At 57.6% G+C, this 27,782-nt stretch overlaps 2 protein-coding genes across 6 annotated transcripts in view; one reads left to right on the top strand and one right to left on the bottom strand.

Moving 5' to 3' along the window:
* The first annotated feature begins 1,169 nt into the window (after positions 1-1,169).
* Positions 1,170-15,977, top strand: SBK1 (SH3 domain binding kinase 1). 5 transcript variants are annotated; one of them, XM_031050350.2, is made up of 4 exons: positions 1,170-1,383; positions 12,623-12,825; positions 12,932-13,134; positions 13,500-15,977. In XM_031050350.2, the coding sequence occupies exons 1-4, from the start codon at positions 1,322-1,324 to the stop codon at positions 14,280-14,282; spliced, it is 1,251 nt and encodes a 416-aa protein (XP_030906210.1). In that variant the 5' UTR covers positions 1,170-1,321; the 3' UTR covers positions 14,283-15,977. The 5 variants fall into 5 exon arrangements, with proteins under 5 accessions (XP_030906210.1, XP_033921479.1, XP_033921480.1 ...); XM_034065588.1 differs by lacking the exon at positions 1,170-1,383 and adding an exon at positions 6,399-6,438 and having other exon boundaries at positions 13,500-14,692; XM_034065589.1 differs by lacking the exon at positions 1,170-1,383 and adding an exon at positions 6,420-6,438 and having other exon boundaries at positions 12,628-12,825; positions 13,500-14,692.
* Positions 15,978-26,559: 10,582 nt separating this feature from the next.
* Positions 26,560-27,782, bottom strand: part of LOC101868711 (uncharacterized) — a 36,073-nt gene continuing 34,850 nt past the window's right edge. The window contains exon 13 of the mRNA XM_031050357.2: positions 26,560-26,919. Coding sequence (XP_030906217.2) covers positions 26,842-26,919 — 78 coding nt within the window. The 3' untranslated portion in view covers positions 26,560-26,841. The remainder of the gene's footprint in view (positions 26,920-27,782) is intronic.

The raw sequence follows: 27,782 nt of genomic DNA, 5'->3' as shown, positions 1-27,782 counted from the left end.
TGATTCTATGATGATACTGCTGGCACAACTACCCTGGCATGCACCTTTGGTGCAAAGCCACCTTTTGAGGCAGGGACACCCATCATGGGGCACAGATACCACTTGTGGCATGGGAACACCCCTCACAAGGCACCATGATGTTCTGCCATGCCCAGTGGAACTGTCAAGCTATGGCCTGCCATGTCCCACTGTGTCCAGCCACACAATGGAGGGCAGCCCCCAGGAATGGATCTCAGGCCACCCTCTCCACTGCAACCCAGAGGCACCAAGGCTAATAGGGACCCCTCAGGGTTGTGCCATGGGTAGGTAAGTCAGATGTGGCACTGCGGTGCATGGGGAGGGTGGGCTGAGCTTGCCAGGCCACAGCTGTGGCACTGGTTAGCTCCAAGACAGCAGCCAGGAGCCAGGAGAGAGTGGCTGGAGTCCGGGCAGGGCCGGTGGTGGCAGCTGAGGAGTTAACTTCCCAGCTCCCCGCATGGATCTGGAGCTATTAATACTCACACGCTGGTTTTGCTGTCAGAGCGAGAGGCGGCTCTGCCGGTGAGACAGGCCCCATGGAGCCGCTGCACAGCCACAGCACAACTTTTCCTCCCTGAGAGCGTGGGGCTCCTGGCCCAGCCACCTGCCTGCAGACCCTGCCAGACCCTGCCGGATCCTGCCAGAGCTCACCAGATCCTGCCAGACCCCATCAGAGCCTACCGGACCCTGCCAGACCCTGCCAGAACCTGCCAAACCCTGCCAGAACCTGCCAAACCCTGCTGGACGCTGCCAGACCCTGCTGGACCCTGCCAGAGCCTGCCAGAACCTACCAAACCCTGCTGGACCTGCCAGAGCCTCTGCATCCCACCTTCCACAAGCCCCTGTGCGTGGGACACTTCCCTGGCAGTGACATAGACACCATCAGGTGCCATATGGGAACTGGGCACTGGAGAGGGGCAGCCGATTCCCATGGCCTCTGAAGCATCTCAGGACTTGGCAGGGACCTCTTCTGGCTCTGCAGGACCACTCAGCCCAGTGATAGCACCCAAGGTCGCTGCACACACCCTCTGAGCACCCTCTGTCCAGGCAGCCCAATGGGTACCAGGGTGGCATTGGGCACTGTCAGCCCTGCATCGAGGGTGACACAGGACACAGCACATCCCGGCACTGCCTCCGTGCCTGGTGAGCAGCTGGCCCCGACACTCAGCCTGGCTGTGTGAAGGGCTCCCGACACCATGGCTCCAGGCAGGCGAGTGTGAGCCTCCGGCTGCCCGCAGCACTGGTGAGGGCAGGAAGATGCCAACACTCCTGTGTCACTGCCTGACCTACGGTGTGCTGAGTGATGGATTCCTTCTGCTTCATCTGCTTCCAGAAAGAGGAGCTGCAGCCGCTGCACCTGCACAGGTCAGTGCCACCGTGCCCGGCTGGTGGGGACATGCTGCGAGCCCACGAGGGGCATGAGAGCACAGCACTGAGCTGAGCCGGGCACTGTGCCAGTAGGAGAGCTGCCGGCCTTGGCTGTGCCGAAGTTCCCCTTGGAGCAAGCATAACCTACCTGGCCAGAGGAGAGCAGGGCCATGCTGTGCCATGCCAGGGAGAGGCTGCATGCACAGCGAGTGTGCATCCAGCAGGTGCTTCCCTGGCAGGAGCTCTCCAGAGTGCAGGGTGGGCATCCTGTGCCATGCCGAGTGGTGCTGGTGTGCCCATAGGAGCAGGGCTGTTGGCAGCGACCCCATGGCATTCCAGAGCCATCTTGCCAATCCTGCTCACCCAAAAGGGATCCCTGCTGGACTCTGCTGTCACCTCTGGGGCAGGCACTGGCTGGGGGTCACCAAGGAGGGTCACCAGGCTGCTCTTGGTGGTGGCACTGCCACTTGCTTCTCCCTCCCCAAGCTCCTCTGCCATCCATGCTGCTGAGCCCCAGCCAAAGCAAATGTGCCAGTGCCAGAATGAGCCAGGCAGCCGGCAGGGATGTGAAGTGTGAACGCTGGCACACGTTGTGCCCAACTGCTCCTCAGTGGCACTGAGCCACTGCCGGCTCCTGTCCCTTGCTGCCATTTCCGGAGCAAAGCTGCCCCCATGGCTGGGAGCCCCCCCAAGTGCTGGGTGCCCATGGGGAGGTCGGGGGTGGTGGTGCTGCTGGGATACCATCCAGGCTGGGGTGGGACAGTCTGTGCTTCCTCCTGGTGTGTGGGGAGCTGTAGGATTTGTTTTGGTGTAAATCATGGGGTTTGGAACCTTGATTCCCGTGTGTCGCTGCCAATGAACTTAGCACTGTCTGGGACAGCACTAGGAGGTGGTGGTGGGAAATTGGGATGGGAGAGGGGCCTTGGGTGTGTGTACTGCTGGATGGAGAGGGGTACAGAGCACCCCCGGGGCTTCCTTCTCACATCCGTACTCGGGGTTGGAGGCAACTGCCTGCATCCAGCCTGTGCTGGGCCACAGGCGGCACGAGCTTGGCATTCCCAGCTGGTGTGGGCCAATATGGTGGCCCCAGATTCTGTGTGGTGGCCATGGGGACCACCCCCCCCAGCAAGGGATGGGACAGTAAGGGATGGACACCCGTGGCTTGTCCCAAGAGACTTCTCCCCGTGCTGCCTGATTCAACGTGTTCTGCATGGCTGAGGATCCCCTGGTTGTCACCAGCCTTGTCCCCGGCCATTGCCCGCTGTCTGCCACCAGCCTTTGGGGACAGGACCCCATCTCCTGCTGCCGTCGGCACAGCCGCAGCGGGGTGGGCTTGCTCCGGGTCGGGGGGTGCAGGCAGAGGGACCCCCCGGGTGCTCCCCGCTCCTCCATCGCCCCACCCCCGGCCCTGCGCTGTCACCCGGAGCCGCCGGGAGCGTGCGGGCCCCGCCGGTGGGTGCCGAAGGCACTGTCTGTCCCCGCAGCCTCGCTAGGTGGTGCCAGGAGAACGGGCTGCGAGCGGCGGCCGCGGGCGGGCGGGACAGGGTGATGGGGTGCGGGGGTACCCCAGTGATGGGATGAGGGGGTGCCAGGGCAAGCCCCATGGCTCTCCCCGTGCTCCCAATTCAGTCCCGCTCGTTGCTTTGCCCCCGCTTCGTGATGGGCGCACAGGCAGCGATTCAGCTGTGTCTGAGGCTCCAGACCCAGATGAGGTGTGTGAGGGGGGCAGCGCCGTGTCCCCATCACACCCCCAAATCCCACCCTCCCATGAAGAAACCCGTTCTACTTCTTTTCAGAAGGAACCCATTCCGAAGGAAACCATTCTGTTTCCTTTCAACGCAGTAGCTGAATATTCATCATTAAGCTCTAGAGTCAACACCACGTCCCAGCTCCCTGCGGCCGGTGCTGCAGGTCCTGACCTAGGCCATTCCGGGGACAGAACGCTGTGCCCCCTACCCGGCTGGCACGGGTCCATCCTGTGTATCCAGGAGCACGGCACGGGCCCTGGAGGACTACAAGGGGGTTGGCAGCCCCTCAGTGGCCCCCAACAGTGGCTTGACACGTCCCCACCACACAGCCAAGCTGCAGATCGTGCCCAGCAGCGCCTGGGCTGAGAGCATCCGCTGGGAATCTCTACCCAGCAGCGGCAGCAGGGATAGAGCACGCTGCTCAGGAACACCACCGAGGTGGAGGGCACTTAACCCCCACTCCAGTGGGCCGGAAACCAGTTCCCCCGTTTCCCTGGGTACTGTTCCCAGGGACCGAGGGGACACGCAGCCCCCCAACACGGGTTATGCCCCCCGGGCTGGCGCTGCGAAGGGTTGTTGGGGTGGACAGCGGGAAGAAGGTCACAGCGGTGACAGTGCGCCCAGTGGCGAGGCGGAGGAAGGAATGACCGACGGCAGAGGAAGGGATGACCGACCGCAGCGGGAGGTGTCGGAGCTTGGGGAAAAACATGCCAAAGCATCTGGAGACACGGGCTGAGTGCTCCCCTCTGCTGGTGCCGCGGCTCCCGGCGTGCTCTGCTCCCGCGTCGCCCTCCTCCTTCCCTCCCCGCCTGCTCCTTCCCAGCATCCCTGCCAGCATCTTAGGGCAGGCTGCAGGGAGCTGTGGTACCCTGACCCGTGGCTCCCATTGCCGGGGGAGCAGGGGGGAGAGCAAGTGATAGCAAAGGGACAGGCGACTTTGTCACTGGATTTGGAGGGGATTAGGCTTGCTAAAAGCATTTTGGGCTTTTCAGGTCATTTCCCTGCTGCCTGCCCTGTCCGAGCACAGTTATTCTAATATGAGCCAGGACATTTCCTTTCCAAGCAGAAATCCCCGGGGCATTCGTGGTCCCCTGCGGAGCCACAGGCTCATCGCATGGTTTGGGATCACAGTGGGTGATAAACATATTTGATCTGGCTCCTTTCATGTCGCTAATCTGAATGAGTTACTAATATTCTTTGAAGACCATGAGCACTCACTGGTGCTATGGGTGTTACTATCAGTCAGTGTGTGACCCACATGCTGCCGATGTGCTGGTCTGCAGTCTGGCAGCCCCACAGAGCCCCACGGATCCCTGCCAGGCCCTATGGAGCCCTACAGAGCCCCACCACAGTCCAGCTGGTCTGTCACTGAGACCTCAACTGGGGCATGGCACAGTCCCATGCTCCACCACTGGTTCAGTGGCACTGGGAGCCAAGCTGTGTGCAGTGTGCAGTGCTGCTGCCGCAGCCCCCGCGGTCCCTGTGCGGGCTCCTGGGCATCCGTGCCTCATGCATGCTTGACCTAGAAACAGCCCCAAGCTATAAATAGGGCGTGCAGAAGGAGGGCTCAGAGGCACAGCTCGGAACGCCACAAGCAGGAGGCTGCGGGAGCCAGAGCCGCAGTGTGGCAAGGGCAGGCAGGGGACACGGGGGGTCTGTGCCTTGTGTGGGTGCCACGGGAAGGGGCAAGGCTGGGCTCACTCCATCCCCTGCAGCCGATGGAGCGGGGCCTGTGAGGAAACACTGGTGCATTCCACCAGCCCATGTCCTGCTTGCACGGCAGAGCAGGATGCGTCCAGCTCTGCCCCATCTCCCATGGTGCGCCCGTTCCCAGCACCTCCGCACCTCCAGTGCCTGCCCTGGCTTGTGGGGTCACTGGGCTCCTGTGGTGCAGCACACAGATTTCCCCCCTCATGCCACACAGATCCTCCATCCCAGTGGGGATCATTCATACTTGGAGCATCCAAGCCATGGGTACTGGGAGCTGTGGCAGGGACCAGTGAGTGGAGGGGGATCAAGGTGACCAGCACATGCTGCTGCGACACAGCTGCCTCTTGTGCTGCCATGACCCTAGGCTGATAATGCCCTGGGTGGCTGCTGGATGGGAGAAGGGAGATAATGTCACCGCAGTGCCTGGCACCGAATCAGTGAGGTGTCAGAAAGCGATTCCACCTCTTCCTTTAGATTAATTTATGACACCAACCGGTTGGGTGGCAGCAGGATTGCCCTGGTCCCAGCAGTGCATGGGACCAACCTGCTGCCACCCTTTGGAGCATGAGGCAGCCCCATGGCTGTGAGTCAGCTCAAAAGCATCATCAACAGGAGCAAAGGGACCTGGTGTCCAGCTAAGAGCTGAGGGATCCCAAAGCCAGCTATGGCCTGTATTAGAACATCCCTGCTCAGCCCCAGTGAGCAAAGAAAGAGATCTTGAAGGACTACAACAGCCCAGGGATGCTCTGAGGAGGGGCACGGTGTCTTCCCCTCGGGAGAGCTGCCCCTGGGCTGGAGGTGTGTGGAGCCTCTGGCTGAATGCACTGCTGGAGCATTCTGAGGCTGAGGAAGCCGCACACAGTGCCTCTGCCTCTGCCGCCTTCCCTGGACTCGGTCCGAACGGTCACACATCCTGGGGTGCACGGCGCGAGGAGCCGCGTGTCCCACATGTGTTCTGGTGTGATGACAGCCATCACCTGCACTGAAGGCAAAGGGATCTGAAGTCTTGGGAGGCTCCAGGAGAGTGGGAAACAGGGAATGTGCCTGCAGCAGGATGTGGCCCAGCGCAAGGACTTTTCAGATGCATGCTGTGGATGGCGGTGACCCCCGATGCTCCAGGCGTGGACTGTCGGAGCCCGTTGAGTGGGGTGGGGAAGGGGCTGAGGAGCCAGACCTCTGCCTGGGGAACTGAGAGGGACCGAGCCCCGCTTGGAGCCCCGGAGGTCGGGTGCGCTGTGTCCCCGGCTGCACCCGCCGGGCACCGGCTGCCTCCCGCACCGACCACCTTGAGGGCTGCCGGTGCTGGGGGGTCGGACCGGCTGCTCCTCGAGCCAGCGCCGGAGGAGCGGCGGCCGCTCCCCCCCTTCCTCCGCGGGGCGGTGCCGGTGCCGGGCGGAGCGCGGGGCGGGGCGGTGCTGCCCTGCCGGGGGGGGCTCCGCCGCTCCGCTCCGCTCCGCTCCTCCGGTGCCGGCGGCGGGGCCGCGGCATGAGCCCGGCGGGGCGGGCGGCAGCGGCGCGGCGCGGCCCCGCGCGGGGGGAGGGCGGCAGCGGCTCCTCTCCCGCCGAGGCCGGGGCGCGGCGGCTCGCCCCACCGGTAAGGAGGCGGCAGCGGCGGGGAAGGGGCGCGGGGGGCGCCGGTACCGGCCCAAGCCTTTGTGGCGGGGCCGCCCTTTGTCTGCCCGCACAGCGTGGGGGGGGGCGCGGGGCGGCGGCGGGGTGGAAAACCCATCACGGTACCACCGGCACGAACAACGGGGAGGGGGGGATGCGCCGGGAGATGCGGGTGCTGCCCCCAGGGCCCCGCCGCCACCTGCGCCCGGCCCTGGCCCTGCGGCTGCGGGGACAACGCGGGGTCGGAGACGGAAGCGGTTGAGTCCCACTTGAGCGGAGTTAGTGTCGGAGCGGGGTGGTGGGGGCCGACCGGGGCGGCGGCCATGGGGGGGTCGTGCCCTGGCAGGCGGTCCCTGGCTGCCCCTGAGGGAGGAAGGGGTCCCTGTGAATGGGGGGATGGGGGCAGGTTGGGAGGATGTGCTGAGATTGTTGGAAGCGGCTGGAGGCAGGGGAAGGGCATCAGGGAGGGGAGAGGTGGCCTCGGGGGCACCTCGTGCCATCTTCCGTCGCCTTCCCCCGCCGCCAGCGCGGTGCGGGCACAGGAACCGGCCTCCAGCCCGCACCAGCCTCTCGCCGGCAGCGGCTCGGGAGCGGCTCGGGAACGGGAAGCGTGACCCACTTTCCTCCAGGTCCGGCCTCGCCATCGCGGTGGCCGCGGGAGGGCGGGTGATGCCGGCGGGAATCCTGCCGCAGCTCCGGGTGACAGCGCGGGGAGCCGGAGCCGTTCAGCCTTGTCTCCCCTCTGCGCAGCGCGATCACCCGCTGGGAGCCGGAACCGCGGGGCTGGTGTCTCCATGCCGAGGCCCTGGCTCCCGGTGTGCCTGTGGCGTGAATGGGAAGGGATGCTGCGGGAAGAGGCTGCCTGGGGGCAATGGGGCAAAAGCGAGGCCAGGGAGAGGTGGGAGCAGCCCCGCCGGGGCGATGCCCGGGCTGCCAGGTCACAGCAGCTCCGGCCATGAGGGTCCCACGTGGGGCTGGCTGCAGCCCCGCCATGTGTAGGGGCCGTGAAGCTCCTCAGAGGGGCGGTGGGGCTGGCGCTGCAGCAGGGTGATGTGTCCCACTGACCCCCAGAGTGTGAGGGGCCGAAGGCTGCTGGCCCTGCTGTGGGGACCGAGGGGGCAGCGGGCAGGCGCCGCGCCGGCCGTTTGTCTTTGCAGATCCCAAAGGCTGCCGGCGCTGGTGGAAGAGTTTTGGGAGGGAGATGATGACAGGCTGATGAAACCAATCAAACAATGAAGTAATCATAAACCCCAGTGCTGGCGGCAAAGGCGGGAGGAGCTGGAGGCTGATGGAGCTGAGGTCCTATTGAAGCCGTTCCACTCACCAGGAAAAATCCCGGGAGGCCGAAGCACTCAAAGGCACTAAGGTCCTGTGTCAGGGGTCAATGGATGGAGACTGTGCCGATGAGGGCAGGGAAAATCCTGCTGGCTTCTCTGGGAGAGCCTTGTGGAGGGCACACAGGACGGCATGGAGCAGTGGCTCTCCGGGGAGTGCTGTCACCCATCCCTCAGGAGGACAGCATGAGCTGTTGTTGGAGAGAACATGGGCACTGCTTTATCTGCTCTTCTCAAATATGCCTGCAAAACCTGAATCTGGGACCAAAAGCTGAAGAAGGTGGGCACAGGCTAATGGCTGGGATGGGAGATGGTTCTTGCAATGGGGAACGCTGCAAACGGGTGCCATAGGCCTGACCTTGCCCTGCAGTGAGACATCCCCACTGGGGATGTCTCAGTGGAGCTGATCCTGATTGTGGGCATTCTGCTCTGGTCCAGGCAAGGAACTGGTATGAGAAACTCCAGATAACTAGGAATTCAGTACCATTGCATGGAGAAATGTCCCAGAATGGGGACACTGGAGAGTCACAGTTGCTGCAGGTGCTTCGATGGAGCTTTGGTGCTGATTCAGGCTTGTGGTGTAAGCAGCTCATGTTTCCCAGCGCCTTTCCACTGCCAAAGAGCCAGCGGGACATGGAGATGTGCCCCATCCATCAGCTCCTTGTTTGATGGCTGCTCCTCTGGGGTTGTGGGATGCTGTCAGAGAAGCTGTTCCACCTCCTGGACACACTTGGCTTGTTGGGATGGTCCTGGTGCAAGTGGACACTGTCCCCACTTGTGCTGTGCTGGTTTTCCTGGGGCAGAGGATGTCTGGATGTAGTGGGTGCCCACGGTTCTGAGCCTAGTGAGATGCCTGTCCCCTCCCTGTGCCTGTGGAGCTGTTGTCCTCATTCAGTGAAGGTGCCTTTGCCAGCCCTCCCTGGGTGCTGGTGCCCCAGGGAAGTGATCTTAATAACACCCTGTGCTGGTCCCAGTGGCGCAGAGGAGATGAGAGAATATCCCTGGAAAGGGGTCAGGCAGGAGCAGAGGCAGCAGAGGCTGGAAGTGGAGTGGGGCACAGGGAAGGTTGGGGCACCTCCTGCCCCAGTGAGGCAGCACGGGCAGCACCGTGAGCAGGGATGGCACCGGCAGAACCAAGCACTTGCTTGGGAATCACTTTGCTGGCTCAGCGGGTGGTTGGAAGAAAATAGGGGAGGTTTTGGAGCTGGCCGGGGTGCAGAGAGAGTGAGCTCCATGCGGACAGGTGCCCTGGCCTCCAGCCTGTGTTACCTGCTGATAACTAAAGCCAATTACACTGTAATTAATGCTGTAGTAAGTGTTGTAGCAGCAGGAGGGTTTGGGATGGGGACACGAGGAAATCAACGCTCTGAAGTACGTGTGGTGTGGTCGAGGCACTTGCAGGGCAGAGCAGCCTGTGCCGCACCCGCCATGCTGCCGTGTATTTCTCATTTCTTCCCTCTCTAAGGAGAAATCTGGGTCTTGCAATGCTCCTAACCCTGCTTGTGTGCTTTTTCTCATCATTTTCCTGGTTCCTTACCCCAGAGCTGCTCATGGTGAGAGTCCTGGCCCTTCACCAGCCTTCCAGCACACTGCCTGGCCACAGGGAACCCTGCCTCAGCCTCGGCCCAAACCCTTTGACCCCACTCCATAACCGGGTTCTTTTCCTGCCCTGTGGGTCTCTCATGTGCCCAGAGAGGGTTGTTTTCCCACTTTTCCCTTCTCAATTTCCAAGCGGCCCCTGCTGCCTCCTCCTCTGGGTGCCTGGGGCAGCTCTCCTGGGCTGCCTCTGCTCCTCTCAATGAGTTCTTAATGAGTTTGCAATTACTTAGCGGCAGAGCCGATGTGCCCAGGGCTGCGAGCAGCGGAGCAGGACGTGGAGCAGTGGAAAGCATCCCCTTGCAGGGAGCAGTATGGTGGTGCTGGCCCCAGTAGCCATCAGGGTGCCAGGCTCTGGATATGGATAGGGGATTCTTCTCTTGGGGTCTGCTCCGTGGTGTTGGAATGGAGCCAGGGAGGTCTGGGGAGAGGAGCGGCAGCTGCCGACGGGAGACGAGTGGCTGCCTATAAATACCTGCCAGGGAACAAGGAAGAAGTGGGTGGATTATCCTCCTCACTCAATGAGATAAATGCTCCTGAAGCTTAAACACAGAACAATTTTAGTCTGAATAGTAGGAGAAACGGTTCAGGATGTGGAGATGATGGCATGAACCACCTGAGGAGAGCAGTGGGGGCCCTGTGCCACTTGGCAGCATTTTTCCTTCCCCTTTGTTGTTGCCTGGGGTCTCGTGCTGCAGGGCTTTTGCTGGGACTCAGCTGAGATGCACTTCATTCCTCCCGGCTTTAAGAGTTCCTTCTTCAACAGCACCCAAAACAATGGAGATGGGGCCCTGCGCTGGGAGGGGTTTTGGCTTCCCTCAGGCACATCACTGGCTCCTCTCCTCCAGTGATTCAGGGCCGGGCAGTAGCAGCAGGAGGGGAGCTGGTGTGCTGGGAGAGGCCCCGTTTCTGCTCTGGTTTACCTGCCAGTGGTCATGTTGGCATGGCTGGCATGGGACAGAAGGCAGCCAAGGACACAGGACCTCAACACGGCTGTGACACCTCTTGTTGTACTGGCAGTCTCCTTCTATGCCCATGAGCATACAGAACCAGCTGGACACAAGCCCTCGCTCCCTCCCCCCTGCTGCCCCTCTTTGCTGCTTCCATCAACCCAACATGTTTTCCAAAGCAGTTCAATTTTCAATGAAATCTTCTGCCTTTACACCTTTTGTTTGGCTTCAGCGTGTTGGGGATGTGGCCACCATCACTGTTGGTTCTCCTTGGGATCGGCACTGGAGCTGTGTTCCTGTGAGCCTTGACAGTGAGGGGTGCATTGTACCAGCTGGCTGTAATGAAGCAGTGAAGCAGGATCCTAGCTGTGAAGGAGGCACCGTGGCAGGATTCTGTTCCAGCAGCACAGCCTCACTTCTGCCCGACAGACCCACACCTCAGGATGTTTCCCTTCTCCATAAATCTCCACAAATGCAGCATCTGCAGCTCTGGTGCAGTTGCAAAAACCCAGCAGCAGGCAGGGGACATGGCTTGCTGGGACACCCGTTTCCCATGGGCATTTCTCTGTTGCTGGTTGGAAAGGAACTGCTTGAAAAATCCAATGGGTCTACTCGACCCTAATGAGACCACATCTGGAGTACTGTGTCCAGTGTTGGGCTCCTTGGTACTAGACAGACAAGCAGCTGGTAGAAAAGATCCAGTGGAGGCCACAAAGATGATCAGGGGTCCAGAGAATCCCTCTTACAAGCAGATATTGCTGGAGCTGGGCCTGTTTAGTCCAGAGAAGAGCAGACTGAGAGGGGATCTCATCAATGCAGATCAGTACCTCAAAGGCAGGTGCCAGGAGGATGGTGCCAGACCCTTTTCAATGGTGCCCAGCAACAAGAAGAGGTGCAATGGCCATAAACTAAAACACGACGAGTTTCACCTCAACATGAGGAAGAACTTCTTTCCACTGAGGGTGGTAGAGCACTGGAACCTGCTGCCCAGAGAGGGATGTGGTGTCCTCCCCCTCCAGAGACATTCCAATCTCACCTGGACATGTTCCTGTGTAACCTGCTCCTGGTGGCCCTGCCTTGGCAGCACATTGGACTGGATGATCTCCAGAGGTCCCTTCCAATCCTAATGATTCTGAGGTTCTATGAAGTTGCCCTTGGCTTGGAGAGTTCTTCCTAGCAGCTGTCCAGCCTCACTTCCCCTCTCGCATCCCACCAGTGGGTTTCCTCTCAAACCCCAACTTTGCCAACTTGAGCAGTTGGATTTCAATACTGGTTAATGAGACACGGACAATGGTAAATTCAAGCGTAGACACAATTCTTCTTGCAGGATGCTGGGAGCTGTTTTTAGTCATGCATCCATCGAGCTGCTGCGCTGATCCACCTCCACCTCCAGCACTCAGATGCTGAAATGGTGCTCCTCATCCAGGAGGCCAATAAAACACTATGGAGATGAGCTGCTTGGGAGATCTTATGAGTCAAGCCGTTACATTTTTGGAACATCATGATGTTGAAGTTCCTTTTCTATTTTTTACCCAACTTCCCAGGAACACACAAAAAATATATAATCAACTAAGAAGCTGAGCTCTGCTCTGGGATAAGAAGTGGCTACAAAACCCAAAGGATGTTAGATTTATTTGCCGTGGTAGCCAGCAGTGCCCATGTCTCTGCTCGGGATGGTTGTGCTGCACACTTGTGTGTGCTCATAGTGTGGGTTTGTGCTTTTGGGGGGTGATGGAGGGTGATGCAGCACCCTGAAGACGTCAGAGGAGATCCCGGGGTGGTTTTGTTGCTGTGGTGGTGTGGTGGGTGAGTCCAAGCTTGGCTCATGGGGAATAAAAACTGCTGCTGGCTTGTTGGGAGGGCGGAACATCAGTGTTGTCATCTCTGCTCTGCACCAGAGCATCCAGCACAGCAGTGATGTGATGGATGATCAGAGGTACATGGTAGTGATTTGCTGCAGAACCTATATCCTGCTTAGTGCCTTTGGTGTGGCCCTGGCTGCCCTCCAGAGCTCTGCAAAGGCAGGAGGGTGGGGACCTGGTGGCCCTGCCTTTCATGGCATCTGGAGCATCCTCTCCAGAGCCACTGGGTTGGTGGCTCCTGGGGACAAGGGGCTGGTACCCACTGGGTGCTACTCTGTAGTGCCCTGAGAAGCCCAGTGCCCGCTCCAAGCCCCAGGGATGGGATGGGATGGGATGGGATGGGATGGGATGGAATGGGATGGGATGGGACAGGGTGTGATGGCTTTCCAGCACCCATTGGGAGCAGTGACACCTCTGCCTTGCAGCGCAGCCATGAGTGCAGGTTCGATTGAGCAGGAGCCGTCGCGCAAGCTGGCCTGCTGCGGGGTGCCCCTCATCACTGAGGACATGCAGTCCCTGGCCATCCGCACCCTCTCAGGCACTGACATCAGCAAGCACTACGACCTCATCCGTGAGCTCGGCAAGGGCACCTATGGCAAGGTAGACCTGGTGTCCCACAAAAGCACAGGTGAGAGGAGCGCAGAGGGCACTGGGGACATAGCTGTGCTGGGAGTGGGGTGCCCAGCTTGTCCCAGCTGTGTCCCGGGCTCATCCTTATCTCCTGCCCACTGCAGGCACCAAGATGGCCCTGAAGTTCGTCAATAAGAGCAAGACGAAGCTGAAGAACTTCCTGCGGGAGTTCAGCATCACCAACACGCTCTCCTCCAGCCCCTTCATCATCAAGGTCTTTGATGTGGTCTTCGAGACCGAGGACTGCTACGTGTTTGCTCAGGAGTATGCCCCCGGTGGGGACCTCTTCGACATCATCCCGCCACAGGTGGGACCCCTCCTGTGGGAATCTTTTGGGGTGGGTGGGATTCGGTATCCCCAGGGCACTAAGCAAAGCTGCTGCTGTGCTTCAGTGGGATGGGGCCCCATGCGCGGACACCAGGCATCCCTGTATGGGTTGGCCCTAAGCACAAGCACCTACAAGCAAGACTGGGACCCATCACTCATCTCCTGGGGTGGCCTGAAACCCATCCCCTGTAGGTCCCTGGACCCATCACCCATCCCTAGGGTGGCCCAGAACCAGCAGCCATGACCGTGTCGGGCATGTAACGACACCGATACGCGGTCCCGGATGGGGTGGGATCACCAGGGGCTCGGTGGCTCGCAGCTGACACTGTGTCCCCGCTGCCACAGGTGGGGCTCCCCGAGGAGCTGGTGAAGCGTTGTGTGCAGCAGCTGGGCCTGGCCCTCGACTACATGCACAGCAAGAGCCTGGTGCACCGGGACATCAAGCCAGAGAACGTGCTGCTCTTCGACCGTGACTGCCGCCGTGTCAAACTGGCCGACTTCGGCATGACCCGCAAGGTGGGCTGCCGGGTGAAGCGCATCAGCGGCACGATCCCCTACACGGCGCCCGAGGTGTGCCAGGCCGGGCGGGCAGAGGGCTTCGCCGTGGACACCAGCATCGACGTCTGGGCTTTTGGGGTGCTCATCTTCTGCGTCCTTACCGGCAACTTCCCCTGGGAGGCGGCGGTGGCGTCGGACGCCTTCTTCGAGGAGTTTGTGCGGTGGCAGAAGGGGCGGCTGGCGGGGCTGCCCTCGCAGTGGCGGCGCTTCACGGACAGCGCCCTGCGCATGTTCCAGCGCCTGCTGGCCCTCGACCCTGAGAAGCGCTGCCCAGTCAAGGAGGTTTTCTACTTCATCAAGTGCGACCTGATGGCTGAGGTGCGGTGCCGACCCTCCTACCGTTCCCGCAAGCACGCCAGGGACAAGCTCCCGGCCGGGCCGCACTGCCATGAGGCAGCCGGGCCCTGCACCCCTGCCCCACTCAAGAGGACCGTGCTGACCGAGGGGAGCAGCCCTCGCGGCCCCGAGCCGAGCGTGGCGTCCCCGGGCACAGCGAGCAGGACAGACGGACGGCAGGACAAGGGCAAAGGGCAGATGGTCCTGGCCACAGCAATAGAGATCTGTGTGTGACGGCACCAGGGCAGCTAGTGGTGCCCGCCTGTCCTGTCCCCCCACCATGGGGATGGGGATGGGGGGTGCTGCTCATGGTGGTGGCATGAGCCGGGACCAGGCCCCGGGTCTCCCAAAGGAAAACAAGTTACAGAAAGCAAGAGAAAAAGGACAAAGCTGGCTGCACTCTGCAGCACTGAGGATGCTGATCCCCCCACTTCCTGCCTGGCGGCAGCACGGCCAAGACCACTGCTCACTGCCCATGAAGATGCTGGTGCCCCAGCTCCTGCCACCCACAAGCCTCCCCCAGGGTGGTCCAGGAGGGGTATCCCAGTGTGGGGAGAATGCACTGAGGAGGCTGCATGCCTGGGGTTCACTGCCCAGGGTGGGGGGTCCAGGGCAGTTGGTACCCAATGGCTCTCCCCACCCCATACTCGAGGGAAGGCCGATGACACTGCGTATGGAAGAGGCCTTTGGGGAGGCTTTAACCCCTTCCACCTGTCCCTGCCCCATTGGTGGGGCCCAGGAAGTGATGGAGGGCTGGTGATGGGGAGCTGGGGGTCACCAGCTGCCTCCCTGCCGCTGGCAGCCATTGATGTAGCAGTGTCCCTGTGTGTTGTTGTGTGTCCCGACCGCCAGCAGCCCCGGCCCGCCCTGCCCTGCCGCTGGCAGCCCCAGGCCCCCACAGAGGGACTGGTCCCCTTGCAGCCGGGAGCTGAGCTCCGCGGTGCCAATGTCCAGCAGGTTGGATGCTCGGCATGGGTGGCTCTGCCATGGTGGTGTCCCCTTGTCCTCTCTGCAGACATTTTGTACCCAGGGACTGGCAGAGGTGGTGGTGGCGCATCTCCATGCTGGTCTGCACAACCTGGGGGCTTTGAGCAGAACCAATCCTGTGTTGTCCCCATCGCCCTTCCTTGCTGTCACCCGTTCCCCAAACCCCCATTACCTTCCTGTGGGGCTGGTGGGGAGGCAGCAGCGGGGTGACCCCCCAAGGCTGGCTGCAGCAGGGCAGGGCGGTGGTGGCAGGACCCGCTGATGGCCCCTTAGGGACAAAGTCATGGGGTGTGTGTGGGGTTCACAACTCCCCTCCTGGTTTTGGGGGGCTCAGGGGGCACCCCAAGACAGCAGCACCCAATCCATGGCATGGTTCAGGCTTCCCTCCCATCATGGTGGGTGCCATAGGGACCCCTTCTGTTCCCTTGGGCGCCCCAATTCCCACACAAAGGGCTATCCAGCTATCCAGCAGCAGCAGTTTACACAGCGGGCGGGCGCCCGGCTGGCCCCACCACCGCCGCTGCCCCCATCCCTGCGGCCCCCCAGGGCCGGGTTAGAAGTAGCATTGTCCTGATGTAGAGACGCTAGGCGCGGACTTTCCTCCTTTTTGCCTTAGGTCCCTCGATGTCCTCGAACTTTTCGTGCAATAATGTAGATGCGGGGCTGCGGCCGCCCCGGGGAGGGCCGGGCTGAGCCTCCTGCTGGGCCTGCCTCTGGTTCCTGTTCTCGTCGAGGTCGCTGTGTCCGTAGGTTGTCGGGTTTTTATTTCCTGTTCCCTCGGCTGTCGGGTTTCGGACCTTCTTCCCGTAGGAGAGGCTGTAGTGTCACAGACGTTACCTCAGTTTGTCACTGTTGAAAAGGATTAAAAAACAAAACACAAACCACAAATAATAAGCATAAAAAAATGGCAAAATACATAGTTATAAAAGAACAAAAACAGTCTCAATGGTGCTGAAGACTTTTTTCTTTCAAGAAACAAAACATGATGCTGCTAATGCAGCTGCGGCCTTGGGGGTCCCTGTCCACCCCTTTCACCTGTCCCCCCATGCCCCTCTGCCACCCCAGGGTGGGAGGGAAGGGGAGCGAGAGCAGCACCCATAGGTGGGGGGGGACAGGCAGAGCTGCCTGATTCCAAATGTATTCCAGCCACGTCTACAGGCTAATTTCAATTTCCTGGTAATTATGCAAATGAAAGTGGATTTAATTAAGGGCAGATTTCATTAAAGTCTTCTTTGGGAAATGAGAACAGGTGGGGTGAGCGAGGAGGAGGAGAAGGCAGCGGCAGGGAAGGGGAGATGAAGGCAGCATCTGCCCCAGAAGATAAATGGCTGCCTGGGATGCTGAGGAGATGTGATAGGATCTCCTGAGGGCAGGGCTCCTGCCTGCTCTCTGTCATGGGAGCCCCATTGCAGGGGCTCAGGGTGCCCAGCCAAGAAGCTGTGTGGGACACGGCTGGGGGGCAGTACTGGGGGTGACCTGGGAAGATGCAGCAGTGACTGCTGCCGTGCCTCCAGCCCTGCTCTGGAGACAAGGACAGCAGCATCCAGCCCTGTTCATCCACTGCCTTCAGCAGCGCAGGCTTTCACCTCCTTTCCCTTCCCATCAGGGCAGGGAAAGCGTTTCTGTGACACGTGGTTTATTTTTTCCCCTTCCCCAGCTAAAAATACCGATTTGGCCACGGCAAAAGGTCTGGGAAATCAATGTCATTGTCACCGGGAGCTGGCTGCAAGGACCCTCCCCGAGCGCAGACAGAAAAGGAAACGCTGCCATTTGACGTCTCCGAAGCGAAGCGCTAGGGCTGCTTGAGCTGCACTCATTCAAAGGGAAATGGCTAATTTTATCCCAGCGAGGTCGGGGATGCTGAGAGCCCATCGGTGCCAGGATCGCAGGCACCGCCTGGCTCAGGTGAAGCCTTCAGACCCTAAAACACGGTCAAAACAGCAGCTCAGCAAAGACACCAGGTCCCCCCCAAGCTTGGTCTGGGTTTGGGCAGGAAGGTGACTGCTGCCCGTGGGCATTCCCAGAACAATGGGTGAGCAGCATAGACACTGCACTGGAAGAAAACTCGTAAATGTGTACAGATCCTTGAGCCCGGAGCAGATATAGGGGAAGAAGCACAGGGTGGGAGAATAGAATGGGTGCTGCAGGTCCAGCTCCACTGGCATCCCATAAAACCAAACCCTTCCTGAGCTGGGGAGGCCAGGAGGCTCTGGCTGCAATGCTCAGCAAAGCCTGCCTGCCTCTGATTTCATCCAGCCCTCAATTCCTGGGGCAGAATTCTGCCTGTTTTGCTCAGAGATGCCAAGTGAGCCCGTGCAGCCCAGCTGAAACACTGGAGCTTGGGAGTAAAAATAACCGTGAATGATGCACTCCTTTGGAATACAAGTGATCAGTGCCATAAAAACACCCCAACCGATCCCAACAGCCCTCTGAAAGGTACTGATTTTGCCCCTAAGACACTGCTTCAGCTCCCGATGATTCAGGAGGGGCTGCAGGATGGACCCGGTGCTCACACACACTGAGCAGGGAGCACAGGGTCTGGGCGGTCGGTGGGGGATGGGAGCTTGGCACGGTGGGAACATTCATTAACTGTGCTCCTGAGGGCTGATCCGCTTCCAGGAGCTCCCAAAAATAGCTCCAGCACCGAGCAGAGACGGGTGGTAGAAGGAAACGTGACTCATGTGCTACCCAGTGCCCAGCAACGCCAGGCGAGCTCGAGGCCACTGCACAGTGAGCCATGAGGGCCAGGGACACTGCTGGGAGGACACAGGTGCCATCCCAACACCCTTCCTGGTGGAGGGGCTGTATGTGCCCCAGCTGTCCCTCCTGCAGGGCCCCTCTGCTGCTGCACTTCCAGCTGCCAGGGAGATGATGGACAGATGTCAGTCAAAGCCTGGTGGCTGCTGAGGCCTCCCCCCCTCCCCCCCCCCCCCCCCCCGCAGGGATGAGCTGCTGGAGCCAGGCAGCAAGAGCTGTCCTGAGATGGGGAAAAAATCCAGCTCCACAGGATGGTTCAGTGGGTGGCAGGGGAGGTGACCTTCTGTGTCAGATCCAGCACCCCAGCACGCAGCGAGAGCAGAGCTGGCTACACTCCTACCCCTATAGCCATCATTATTATGCCTCCCAGGCAGACCCCTGCCCCATGGAAATAGCCCAGTGAGCATCCCACAGAGAATGGCTCTAGATCAAGCTCTGCAGTGCTACTGCCTTTACTTCAGCCTCAGCCAGCCAGGAGGATTCCAGGCAGAGGGAAGTTGGAGGTTCTGAGCTTGTTGCATGCTCCTGCAATGGGTTTGGACATGTTTTTTTCATCCAAAGGTGCTTCTCCCTGTGGAAATCCCTGTTTTTCACCGGAGTCTTTCAGCTGAACAAGGGGTTGGTTGACTGTGGGAGGAAGGGGTTGACCACAGTTTTGGGGTGCAGTGAGGGGCCAGGGAGGTGACGGTGAGAGCACCCAGCCCTCCACCCCTCATCACCCAAATGCTAGGTCACAAACTCCGGCTGGCTCCACAGGCCTCCTCCTGCGTTGCCATGACAACTGCAGCATCCCAGCCTGGCAAGGACAGGAGATGTGGGAGATCTCATCCACCCATCCCCACCACTGCAGCTCAGGATGTGGCACAGGGAGCACCCTGCCCTCAGCCCCAGCCACGAGTGCCACCAGGAGCACCCCAAGCTCACAGCTGAGCCTAAGGTGCTATTTACATTGGTCTAAATCCAGACTTTGCTGGATTCAGATGTTCCTTCATATCCCTCCAAAAGCCACAGGGCTGGCAGTATGGGGGGCAGGAAAGGTTTTGGGTTTTGAGATGAGGATCTGCTCATTCAAAGCCCCTCTGCAGAAATGCAGCTTGTGCCATGACCCAGCTGATGCTCAAGCCACACCAGTGCAGACACATCCCCCCCAGCCACAAACAGCAGCTCCAGCCTTGCTGGGTCCCTGCTGGCAAAGCACCAAGACACAAGGGTCCCTGGCTGCCCCCAGACCCCCCGTCCTCCCTGGGGTTATGGGGTCAGTCACCCCCCAGTCACCTCAGCTTTCAGGGTGGTGAAGCCCTGGGGTGTCTCTGGGTCCAGCATCATCCCACACTCAGAGCTCTTGCTCACAGCAGCCTCACAAGACCTCAGCTCTCAGCCTGGTGAGATCCTGAATTAAACCCTCACTGACATCGGTGGCACTGGGCTGGGGAGAAGCTGAGCTCCTCACCTCAGAGGCTGCTACACCTCCAGAAAAGCCTCATTTGAGAAGAATTAATACAAGATTAATAGAGGCTTTAATAAGCAGTGAATCAACCACTAATGGAGCCCAGCTTGTAAGCCAGCTCTAACACTGCAGGGACTTAAAGGCATCTGGAACATGCCTTGAACATGCCTAAAATGGATGTTAATCACCCTGTGGCCCTGAAGACACCACACTGGAAATAAACTTCATGACAAAAAGCTGCAGATGAGCCAGGAGGACCGGTCTCATCCCTCCATCCGCTTCACAGAGTTTGGTTCTACAAGCTTTGCTCCTCACACACTGATGTGAAAACAACAGGAATTTGGCTCACCCTTGTGGCCCTGAGGCTGGAGCTGGGTCAGGACACCACAATGAAGCAAGGCCAGTTCATAAGGGACCTCCTCATCCCACCTGAAGCACAGCTACCCTGGGAAAGGCACCTGCTCTGGTCACAGTCAGGGCCATACACTGCCTGGAGCAGGACAAACACCAGAGCTGGCCTCAGGCCCCTCTCAGACCTTCCTCCTCAACTGCTCTTCCTTGTGCCCGTCAGCACCACCCTTCTGAAGCTTCACTTGCATGCCCCCATCTCCTCTGCTCCCAGCACTGGATAATCCCAGAGAGTAATTTAGATCCCTGCCCTCAGACTCCTCTTCACCAGTGACGAAGGTCCAGCTCCCTCTACCTCTGCTGGACTCTCTCCAGTTTATGACACACCTGCAGTTACTTGAGGGATTGGCCCTTCCCCAGCCCAGTTTGAGGAGCACTCCCAATAGCCAAGGTTTAGTCTCAAAGTCCTGCCTCCTTCGGGCAGGGCAGTAGGGTGGCCTGTCCTGCAAAGCTCCTCAGCCACATCTGCCTTCATTGCTCATGGAGGCTGCTCAGGGTAACATGTACGCGGCAGGTCTGACTGGCTGACCCACAGGATGCCCAGGACACTTGCTTGGCTTCAAGTCCAAGTGACCTTCAATATTTAAAGGCTGCCAGGCTCTGGAGCTGCACATCAGAATACAGGGTATGGTTGTTTGAGAAGCTCAGCAGCATATATGCAGAAGACAGTGGTAATTCAGTGGTCTGGAGCTTCTTGGTGGGCTTTCATTTGCTTCAGAGTACCACTGTTCAGCACATTCAGGTCCATGTGTTTGGGTATCTCCTTTAGGAGAAGGGAGCAGCTCTGCAGGGCAAGGGGATACTTGGGCTGTCATCAGCTCTACCTGGCTCAAGCAGACCAGGACTCCATGTCTTTTCAGGGTCAGGAACTGAACATCTTACCTGGCTTCCAGGCTTCCTGAGGGAGGGCTGGATCTTGTGGAAGGACAGGCATAGACAGGGTCAGAGACTGGAACCGGCGCAACAGTCACATTAGTCCTACAATGAAGTCCCTGCAACATGAAGTAGTCAGCTCTGAGCCATTACCCAACCTTTGGCTGGAGACATCCTACAGCCATTCTTGGGAGCCACTTACTCATGGCAAAGCCCCCTCTGCTCTATCACAATGTGGGGCTGGTCCACTGCAAGCCAGATCCACCAGCCTGAATGGCTCCATGGCTTTCAGCAGGCATCCACTGGTCAGTCTACTTTGAGAGAGTATCAGCACCTCAGTGCACGGCACAAACAGCTCAGGATCTTCTGCCAGAGCTCTGGGAAGGATGAGTCCCATGCCCAAAGTCCATGCTTAGAACATGGAAACACAACTGTCTCACAGCAAGAACTTCATAGCCATGTGAGTGCCTGCAGCTGTGCAGCCCAAGCTGGATGCATCATCCAGGCCTCAGGCAGCAGCTGAGGGCCAATGTTCAGCTGGGGCAGAAGGACAGGAACACCCCTTCTACCCTGCCCTGCTCCTCTTTCCCTCCCAAAGTCAGTTGGGGAAGTCTCTCAGATTTCTTTAGTCTGACAAATCATCCAAAACACTGCAGCACCAGCAGCTCCTCTACTAGGTCAGCACCAAGAGCAAACAATAGCTTCAGTGCAGAGTCAGCCAACACAGACATCACCCACAGCAGAGGAAGGCCTGGGACAAACTGGCCACAAGCAGGTCAATTATTGCTACTTGAAGATCCTGATCAGCTGTAGCAACTTGGGGGAGACAGTCTTCATCTTCCAAACCAAATCTGAGAACTCACATATTTCTCAGGAAGTTCCTGATGGCTGAAACATAGCAAACTTCACACAGGTCTTTCAGTAGGAGATTCCAGGGGTCAGCATAAGACCTCTGATGGACCTAGGTAGTCCCCAGACCCATCCCTTTACCTGGCAGAACAGCCAAGGAGACCCCAAGGGTCCTGGAACCCAACAGAGCCCCACCAGTAGGAAGTTAAGGCTCTCCCTGAGGGTTTATATATCCCTCCTGACAGTAGCAAGAGCAGGGCAGCAGGAGATTGGTCAGGAGTCCCCACATCCCACAGTAATCCCAGCTTGTGATGGAACTTAAACCAAGGGGAGGAAGAGCTTGATTGGTCTCCTGTAGGACCTAGGCATGTGATGGCTTGACATGCTGGGAGTGGGGATGGATGGATGGATGGATGGAGACTGACTGATCGATCCTATAGCATCTCTGCTGAGCTCCTCAGGAGCACTTGCAATACCAACAACCTCCAGCTTGACCATGTGAAACTGTCCACACAGAGCTTCTGCCCTGTCTTAACGGAGCATCTTTGGTTTGGGGACTGGCATTTCTGTTGGGTCATGTCCCACCAGAGTCAGGTGAGCCCACAAGAGGCTCTACTGGTGCTGGTCTCTTGCATGACCCAGTTGCAGGAGTTCCATGAGCTCCTTGTGCTCTGGGCTGGTGTTTCTGCCTGAGCCATCCACTGTTCCAACCAGTTTAATTACCCACATTTGAGTCATCCACAGCCCTGCTTCATCACAGCTCCCAGCCTTGCAGACAAACCACCCTTTGTGCTCCACCAGCCCCTGTCCATGGGGAATTGCCAAGTACCAATTAATCAGTGGCTCCTGCTGTGACAGGCCTGGGAGATGGTGCCCCAGGAAGATGGAAAGGAAAAAATGGAGAAAGGCCATTGCTTGCCTTATGGGACAGAGCTGGGACTAGAGCCTGGATCCTGATCCCACTCCAGGAAGATGACGGGGAGGCACATGCAGAGTAAAAGGGGAGAATCTTTCTCCTGCTGCTCATGCTCTGGGGATGCAGCCCAGCACACAGTGGGGTTCTGGGCTCAAGTGCTCACTGAAGTCGGGTCATGGGGAGCTTCTCATCACCCAGTCCCCACAAGCCCTTCTCCTCCTCAGAGCTGCTCTCAATACAGTCTCTGCCCAGCCTGTATTTGTGCTGGGGACTGCCATGACCCAGGTGCAGGACCCTGCACTTGGCCTTGTGAAACTCCATGAGGTTCACGTGGTCACACGTCTCCAGTCTGTCCAGGTCCATCTGGATCACATCCCTTCCCTCCAGCATGTCAACTGCATCACGCAGGTTGGTGGTGTTGTCACTTGCTGAGGGTGCTCAACTCCACTGTCCATGTTGTCCACAAAGATGATAAATAGTGCTGGGCCCAATGCCAGGTCCTGAGGGACACCACTTGGCACTGGTGTCCATCTGGACATCTAGTGTTGACTGCTACTGTTTATCCAGCTAATTCCTTATCCACTGAATGGCCCATCCATCAAATCCATGCCTCTCCAGTTTAGAGACAAGGATGTCATGTGAGACAGTGTCAAACAAGTCCAGGTAGATGACATCAGTTTCTCTGCCTCTATCCACCAATGCCATGACCTCATCAGGGAAGGCCACCAGATTTGTCAGGCATGATTTGCCCTGTCCTCATCCTGAACAGTTGTCTCACCAATGTATGAAGTATTTCATATCTCTTGCATGGCCAGGTCTCTTGTATAGGGGTCCAGCAAGCCCTCTAGATGCCAAGACACCCCAAAATCCAACAGTGGCAGCTCTCAGCCAAGAGAGAGGTACTTATGGCTTATGTCAGCTAGAGCAAGGCAATTTGTGAGCATGGGAAGTATGTGGATCAAGATCATCCAGCCTGGTGAGGATGGCTGGTCCAGGGACAGCTCCAGCAGGTCCATCAGCTCCTCCTGCTTCAGAAGGCAGCCATGGGCCTGCAGAGATGAAAACCAGTGCCCAGTTTATATGCAGCTCACTGGCAGGGCAGTAAATCCTGTTTGCTGTGCAGTGGTTATGAGGCTAGCAAGTCTGAGTGGTGATGTGAGACATCCCTGATGCTCTGCAGGGTTCATGTGCACAGGGCTTGAGCAGAAATGATTTTTAGGGTGAATGAAATTATTTTTTTTGGAGTGAAAAGATGATGTTTTCAAACTTAAACAGAGAAGACTGAGATGAGCTCTTAGGCAGAAGTTCTTCCCTGTGAGGGTGCTGAGGCGCTGGCACAGGGTGCCCAGAGAAGCTGTGGCTGCCCCATCCCTGGCAGTGTTCAAGGCCAGGCTGGATGGGGCTTGGAGCAACCTGGTCTAGTGGAAGGTGTCCCTGCCTGTGGCAGGGGGTTGGGACTGGAGGAGCTTTAAGGTGCAAAGAATTATTCTGTCCCAAATCAAAGGCACATGTTGGTGTTAGGGGGTTCTTTCAATTCCAGGTGGTTTCCAATCTGCTTAGCACAGCAGAAAAGTGATGGGGAGCATCAAATTTCAGCTCCTCCACCTGCGACTCACGCAGCCACATTTCTGCACCTGGCTCAGTGCTGATAAGGAAACCCGGGTTGAATCAGATGATTGGGAGATCAGCCCTTGATGCTTTCATCCTTATGGCAGGACCAGAAGGCGTTAACACAAAATGCCACTGACTGTATTTTCTCTCCTCCATTGAGGCAGCTCTGACATGGCAGTGGAACAATGCTCAATTCTGATTAGCTCTAGTTTTCCAGGCGGGGAGGCACAAGAGGGTAGGGAATTAATACTATTCTGCATAATTCTTAATCTAAAATTCCATTTCTTTTCTTTCTCTAGGAAGCAAACAATCTAGGGGGTTTTGTACTCAATTTCTTGCTTTCATAATCTAAATGAATTGTTTGCAAGTAGGAGCCAGCTGCAAAGCTGGCAATCTCTGATCAAATCTGCCTTTCTCCTGGTTCCAGCAATCATTAATTTACTCCTCAGCCCTGATTAGCTCATCTGGCTGCCTTGTGCTAGGGAAGAGCAGGGGGTGAGCTACAGCTTTCTTTGCCTGATCTGGAGCTGTTGGAGGGTTGATGGGATTGATTTCTGCTGGGTCCATGGTGCTCTTGGTTGTCAGCTCTCTGGAGAGGAGTGGGGTGCTCCGGGAGGAAAGGCTGGTGAGGTTATTTATGGAATCCTGGCATTTTGGAAATATCAGAGGATGCTGCTTTCCCCTGCTCTGTGCAGGGTGTGCTCGTTTGTTACGCTGAGGCTAATTAGCTGGGCTTGAAAATAGGAATCAAAGACACTGCAGCAGCCTCATGCTCCAAATATCTGGGTGCTGCCCCATTCTTATTATGTTGGTGGTGTGCCTGCTGTGGCAGAGCTGTAACCTCTACCTTATAGGTGGGAAACTGAGGCATGGGTCTCTTCATGTTGGTGGATGGAGGCTCACAAACAGCAAGCCTCAGCAGCAAGGCTGTCTGGAATGGGGCGGGTATGGGTGTGCTTTGTGCCAGGCCCTGGTTTATTCCATGGTGTATTATGAGCCATGGTCTCAACTCCTGCCATAAAGCTGAGGGAGCTCCAGCCTGCTGACAGCCTGGATAGGGCCAGGGGTGTATGACCAGGATGGCCCCTCCCCAGTGCCTGCTGCCAGTCACCAGGGCATCACCTCCTGGTGTCCAGCTCCCCATCGTCCCATTTGTCATTGGTCTGAGATCCCAGATGGATCAGACATGGCACTGGTGGCCTGTGTGCACTGGTGGGCTGGGTGGGTGCAGAGCTGCTGCTGGCCCTGTATGCCCCTTTCTTGCACACAGCTTTACAGGCTTTGTCTCTCAGCTGCTATCTGACTGTGCTTTATTCCAACAGGCCCTTTTTCCAGATCAAATTCCCCAAGTGCTGGGGGTGGATCCTTTTAATTCTCATTTGTCTCAAAGCTGTACATGGCTTACAAGCATGACAGAAATGTGCCTGGAGTGCAGGAAATGGCCTACTTAGCTGCAAGAGCAGAGCAGGCTTGTCCATCACGGTGACTCCCAGGGCCCTGTCCTCACAAGGGAGCAGGGCAGCTGCCTGCTTCCCTCACAGCACATGCTTCTGGAGCTGCTCCTCAGAGACATTCAGACCCACCATAAAGCCCAGACAGCCTGTGCAGGTAAAATGATGCTGGGGAGCAGAGCTTTGGAGGTACTTCCAAGCTCTGAAGCTGAACCACTGTGGAGGATGCAGCAGGCCCCCTGTCCACGTCTCCTCTTCACACAGCTCTTTTGCTGTTTCTGTTTTGCTCTGTTGTGTTTTGTTTTTTTGCTGTTAATATGTTTGGTAGCTTAGAGAAGGAGAGAGACTGTGTTAGGACTATTACTGGCTGAGGAAGCAGAGCTTGCAAGGCCAGACTTCTGATAGCTTTTGTACTTAACTGAGCACTTACAGCCTCGTCCAAAAGGGGACAGAGATCTCAGAGGTGCATTCTCACAGACTGTGTGAGCTAGTGGCTGTGGAAAAGGAGGACTTGTACCAGGCTCTTACAGAGGGAAAGGCTGTGCACGGAAGAGGTTCACTCCACCAGCAGCACTCAGAGGTGGGCTGGCCAGCCAGCTGCACACTGCTCTGCCTTAACAGCGCCTGGAGAACACACAGGGACTGTTCTTGCCATACTTGTGATATCTGGAACCAGAGGTATGTGCACATCCAACTCTGCCTTAGTGGGACAGGTAGGAACATGAGGCCTCCTCGGCTGAGAAGAATCTTCCACAAAGGAGCTGTGGATCAGTGGGTTCCAGGAAGACTGAGGACCTTTGTGTTAATGTCAGCTTCCTTGCTTGATAGTTCACATAAAGGACCTGGCAGAGGATGAATCATGCAAGGATCCGTGGGGTCTGTGTAAGGAAGAACAAGAGGCAGGGTTGTGTGCCCACAGGAGGGCAGTGAGCTGGGCCTGGGCAAGGACAGCTGTAACAGGGCTGCTGAAGCAGAGGGTAAGAGAACATTAAGCTGTTCAGCTTTTAATCTTACTCAATGGTACTGAACTCTTCAGGGATCCAGCCTTCCCTCAGACTATTTCCATTTCTTTTACTGGATTTTTGTATTTGATTCAAAGAACACAGCAGCAACAGAAAATGGAGTCTCTCCATAATGTCTTTGAGGACTGGGGAAGATGGAGTCCCAAGCACCTGCCCCTGGATTTGTTTTACTTCCTGAGTTTTTCCAGCCACAGGAATGCTCCAACCCCTGCTCCACAAATACAAGCGGATTGCCTCTGAACACATTCCACTAGAAACCACAACTACGGTTCAGAAAGATTTGTTCTTGAGCACTGATCCTGCCTCCCACCACTCTCATTTATCTTACTGATGCTAATACCATACTTCAGAAGTTATGTTTTAATGACAAACAAACATCAGTGCTCTTAAAAGCCGGGTGTCCCCTGAGTGTCCATCTGCACAGATACCCACAGCAGCATCCACCCATGCTTGGAAGCTTGGACCATCCTGGCTAGCAATCCTGGGATTCAATCTGGTGGATGCTCTCAGATGTCAGGGAGTCAAAAAGGCAACAAAGCAGCTCTTCAGCCTGGGGAGAAAAGAAGGAAGGGGTTGGGGGAGAGCTGTAAGTTCTGTGAGACACTTCTTTCAGAGGTAGGTTTCTGTGCGAACAGCAGGCAGGCAGCACAGTGAGGATGTTTATCAGGCTGAATTAATCCCAGCCCAGAGGCAGCTCTGAGTGTCCCATGGCAGGGAAATATCTGCTAGCCTTGACCACTGTTTGGCTGTTCTCAAGATTCACATTTTCAAGGAACTGAAGAAAACCAACAACATGCAAAGTGCCAAGCAGGAAGTCTAACTCCCTCTGCAGCTGCTCTGCCTCTCCTTCCCAAACCTCGCTCCTGTGTGGCTGCTCCATGGATGGGGAGACCAGCTTAGTGCCAAGGGCTTCAGGACCAGTCTGTTATTTGACTGTGTTAATGAACACCATGTTCTCCTAAAGCATTAAACATGCTGTGCTGACAGCCCTTGGGCCCTCTTCCTGCCAGCGCTCTGCCTCTCCTCATAGGATTTTAGGTCTCTTTTACGGGACTCCAGCCCTTCTGCCTGCTGCTGATGGGCTAAGGACCATGCCAATGGTGGCTGAGATGTGTTTTCCCTGTGTTGCTCTGGTGTAGTTGCAAGTTGCAGCTGTTTCTGCAGGGAGGGAGATGCTAGAGCAGCCATTGTGCCTGCTGGCTACAGCTCCAGGGCTCCAGGCAGAGCAGAGGGATTAGCACTGCCTACCTCTGGAGCCTTGTTTGCACATCCCTGGGCTCATAGTGAGGAATGGCTGGGCTGAGCCTGTGCTGTCTCCCTGCTTTGACATGCTAACTGTGGCAGGTCAGTGACCAGAGGTCACCCCAGCCTCATAATCTCATCCCAGCCATAGTGCATGTGAGGAGAAACTGT

The sequence above is a fragment of the Melopsittacus undulatus genome, chromosome 8 (assembly GCF_012275295.1).
Source record: "Melopsittacus undulatus isolate bMelUnd1 chromosome 8, bMelUnd1.mat.Z, whole genome shotgun sequence".
In the NCBI taxonomy this organism is placed as follows: Eukaryota; Metazoa; Chordata; class Aves; order Psittaciformes; family Psittaculidae; genus Melopsittacus; species Melopsittacus undulatus.
Note: the sequence above shows the minus strand (reverse complement) of the source record. Positions and strands in the feature narration are given on the sequence as shown.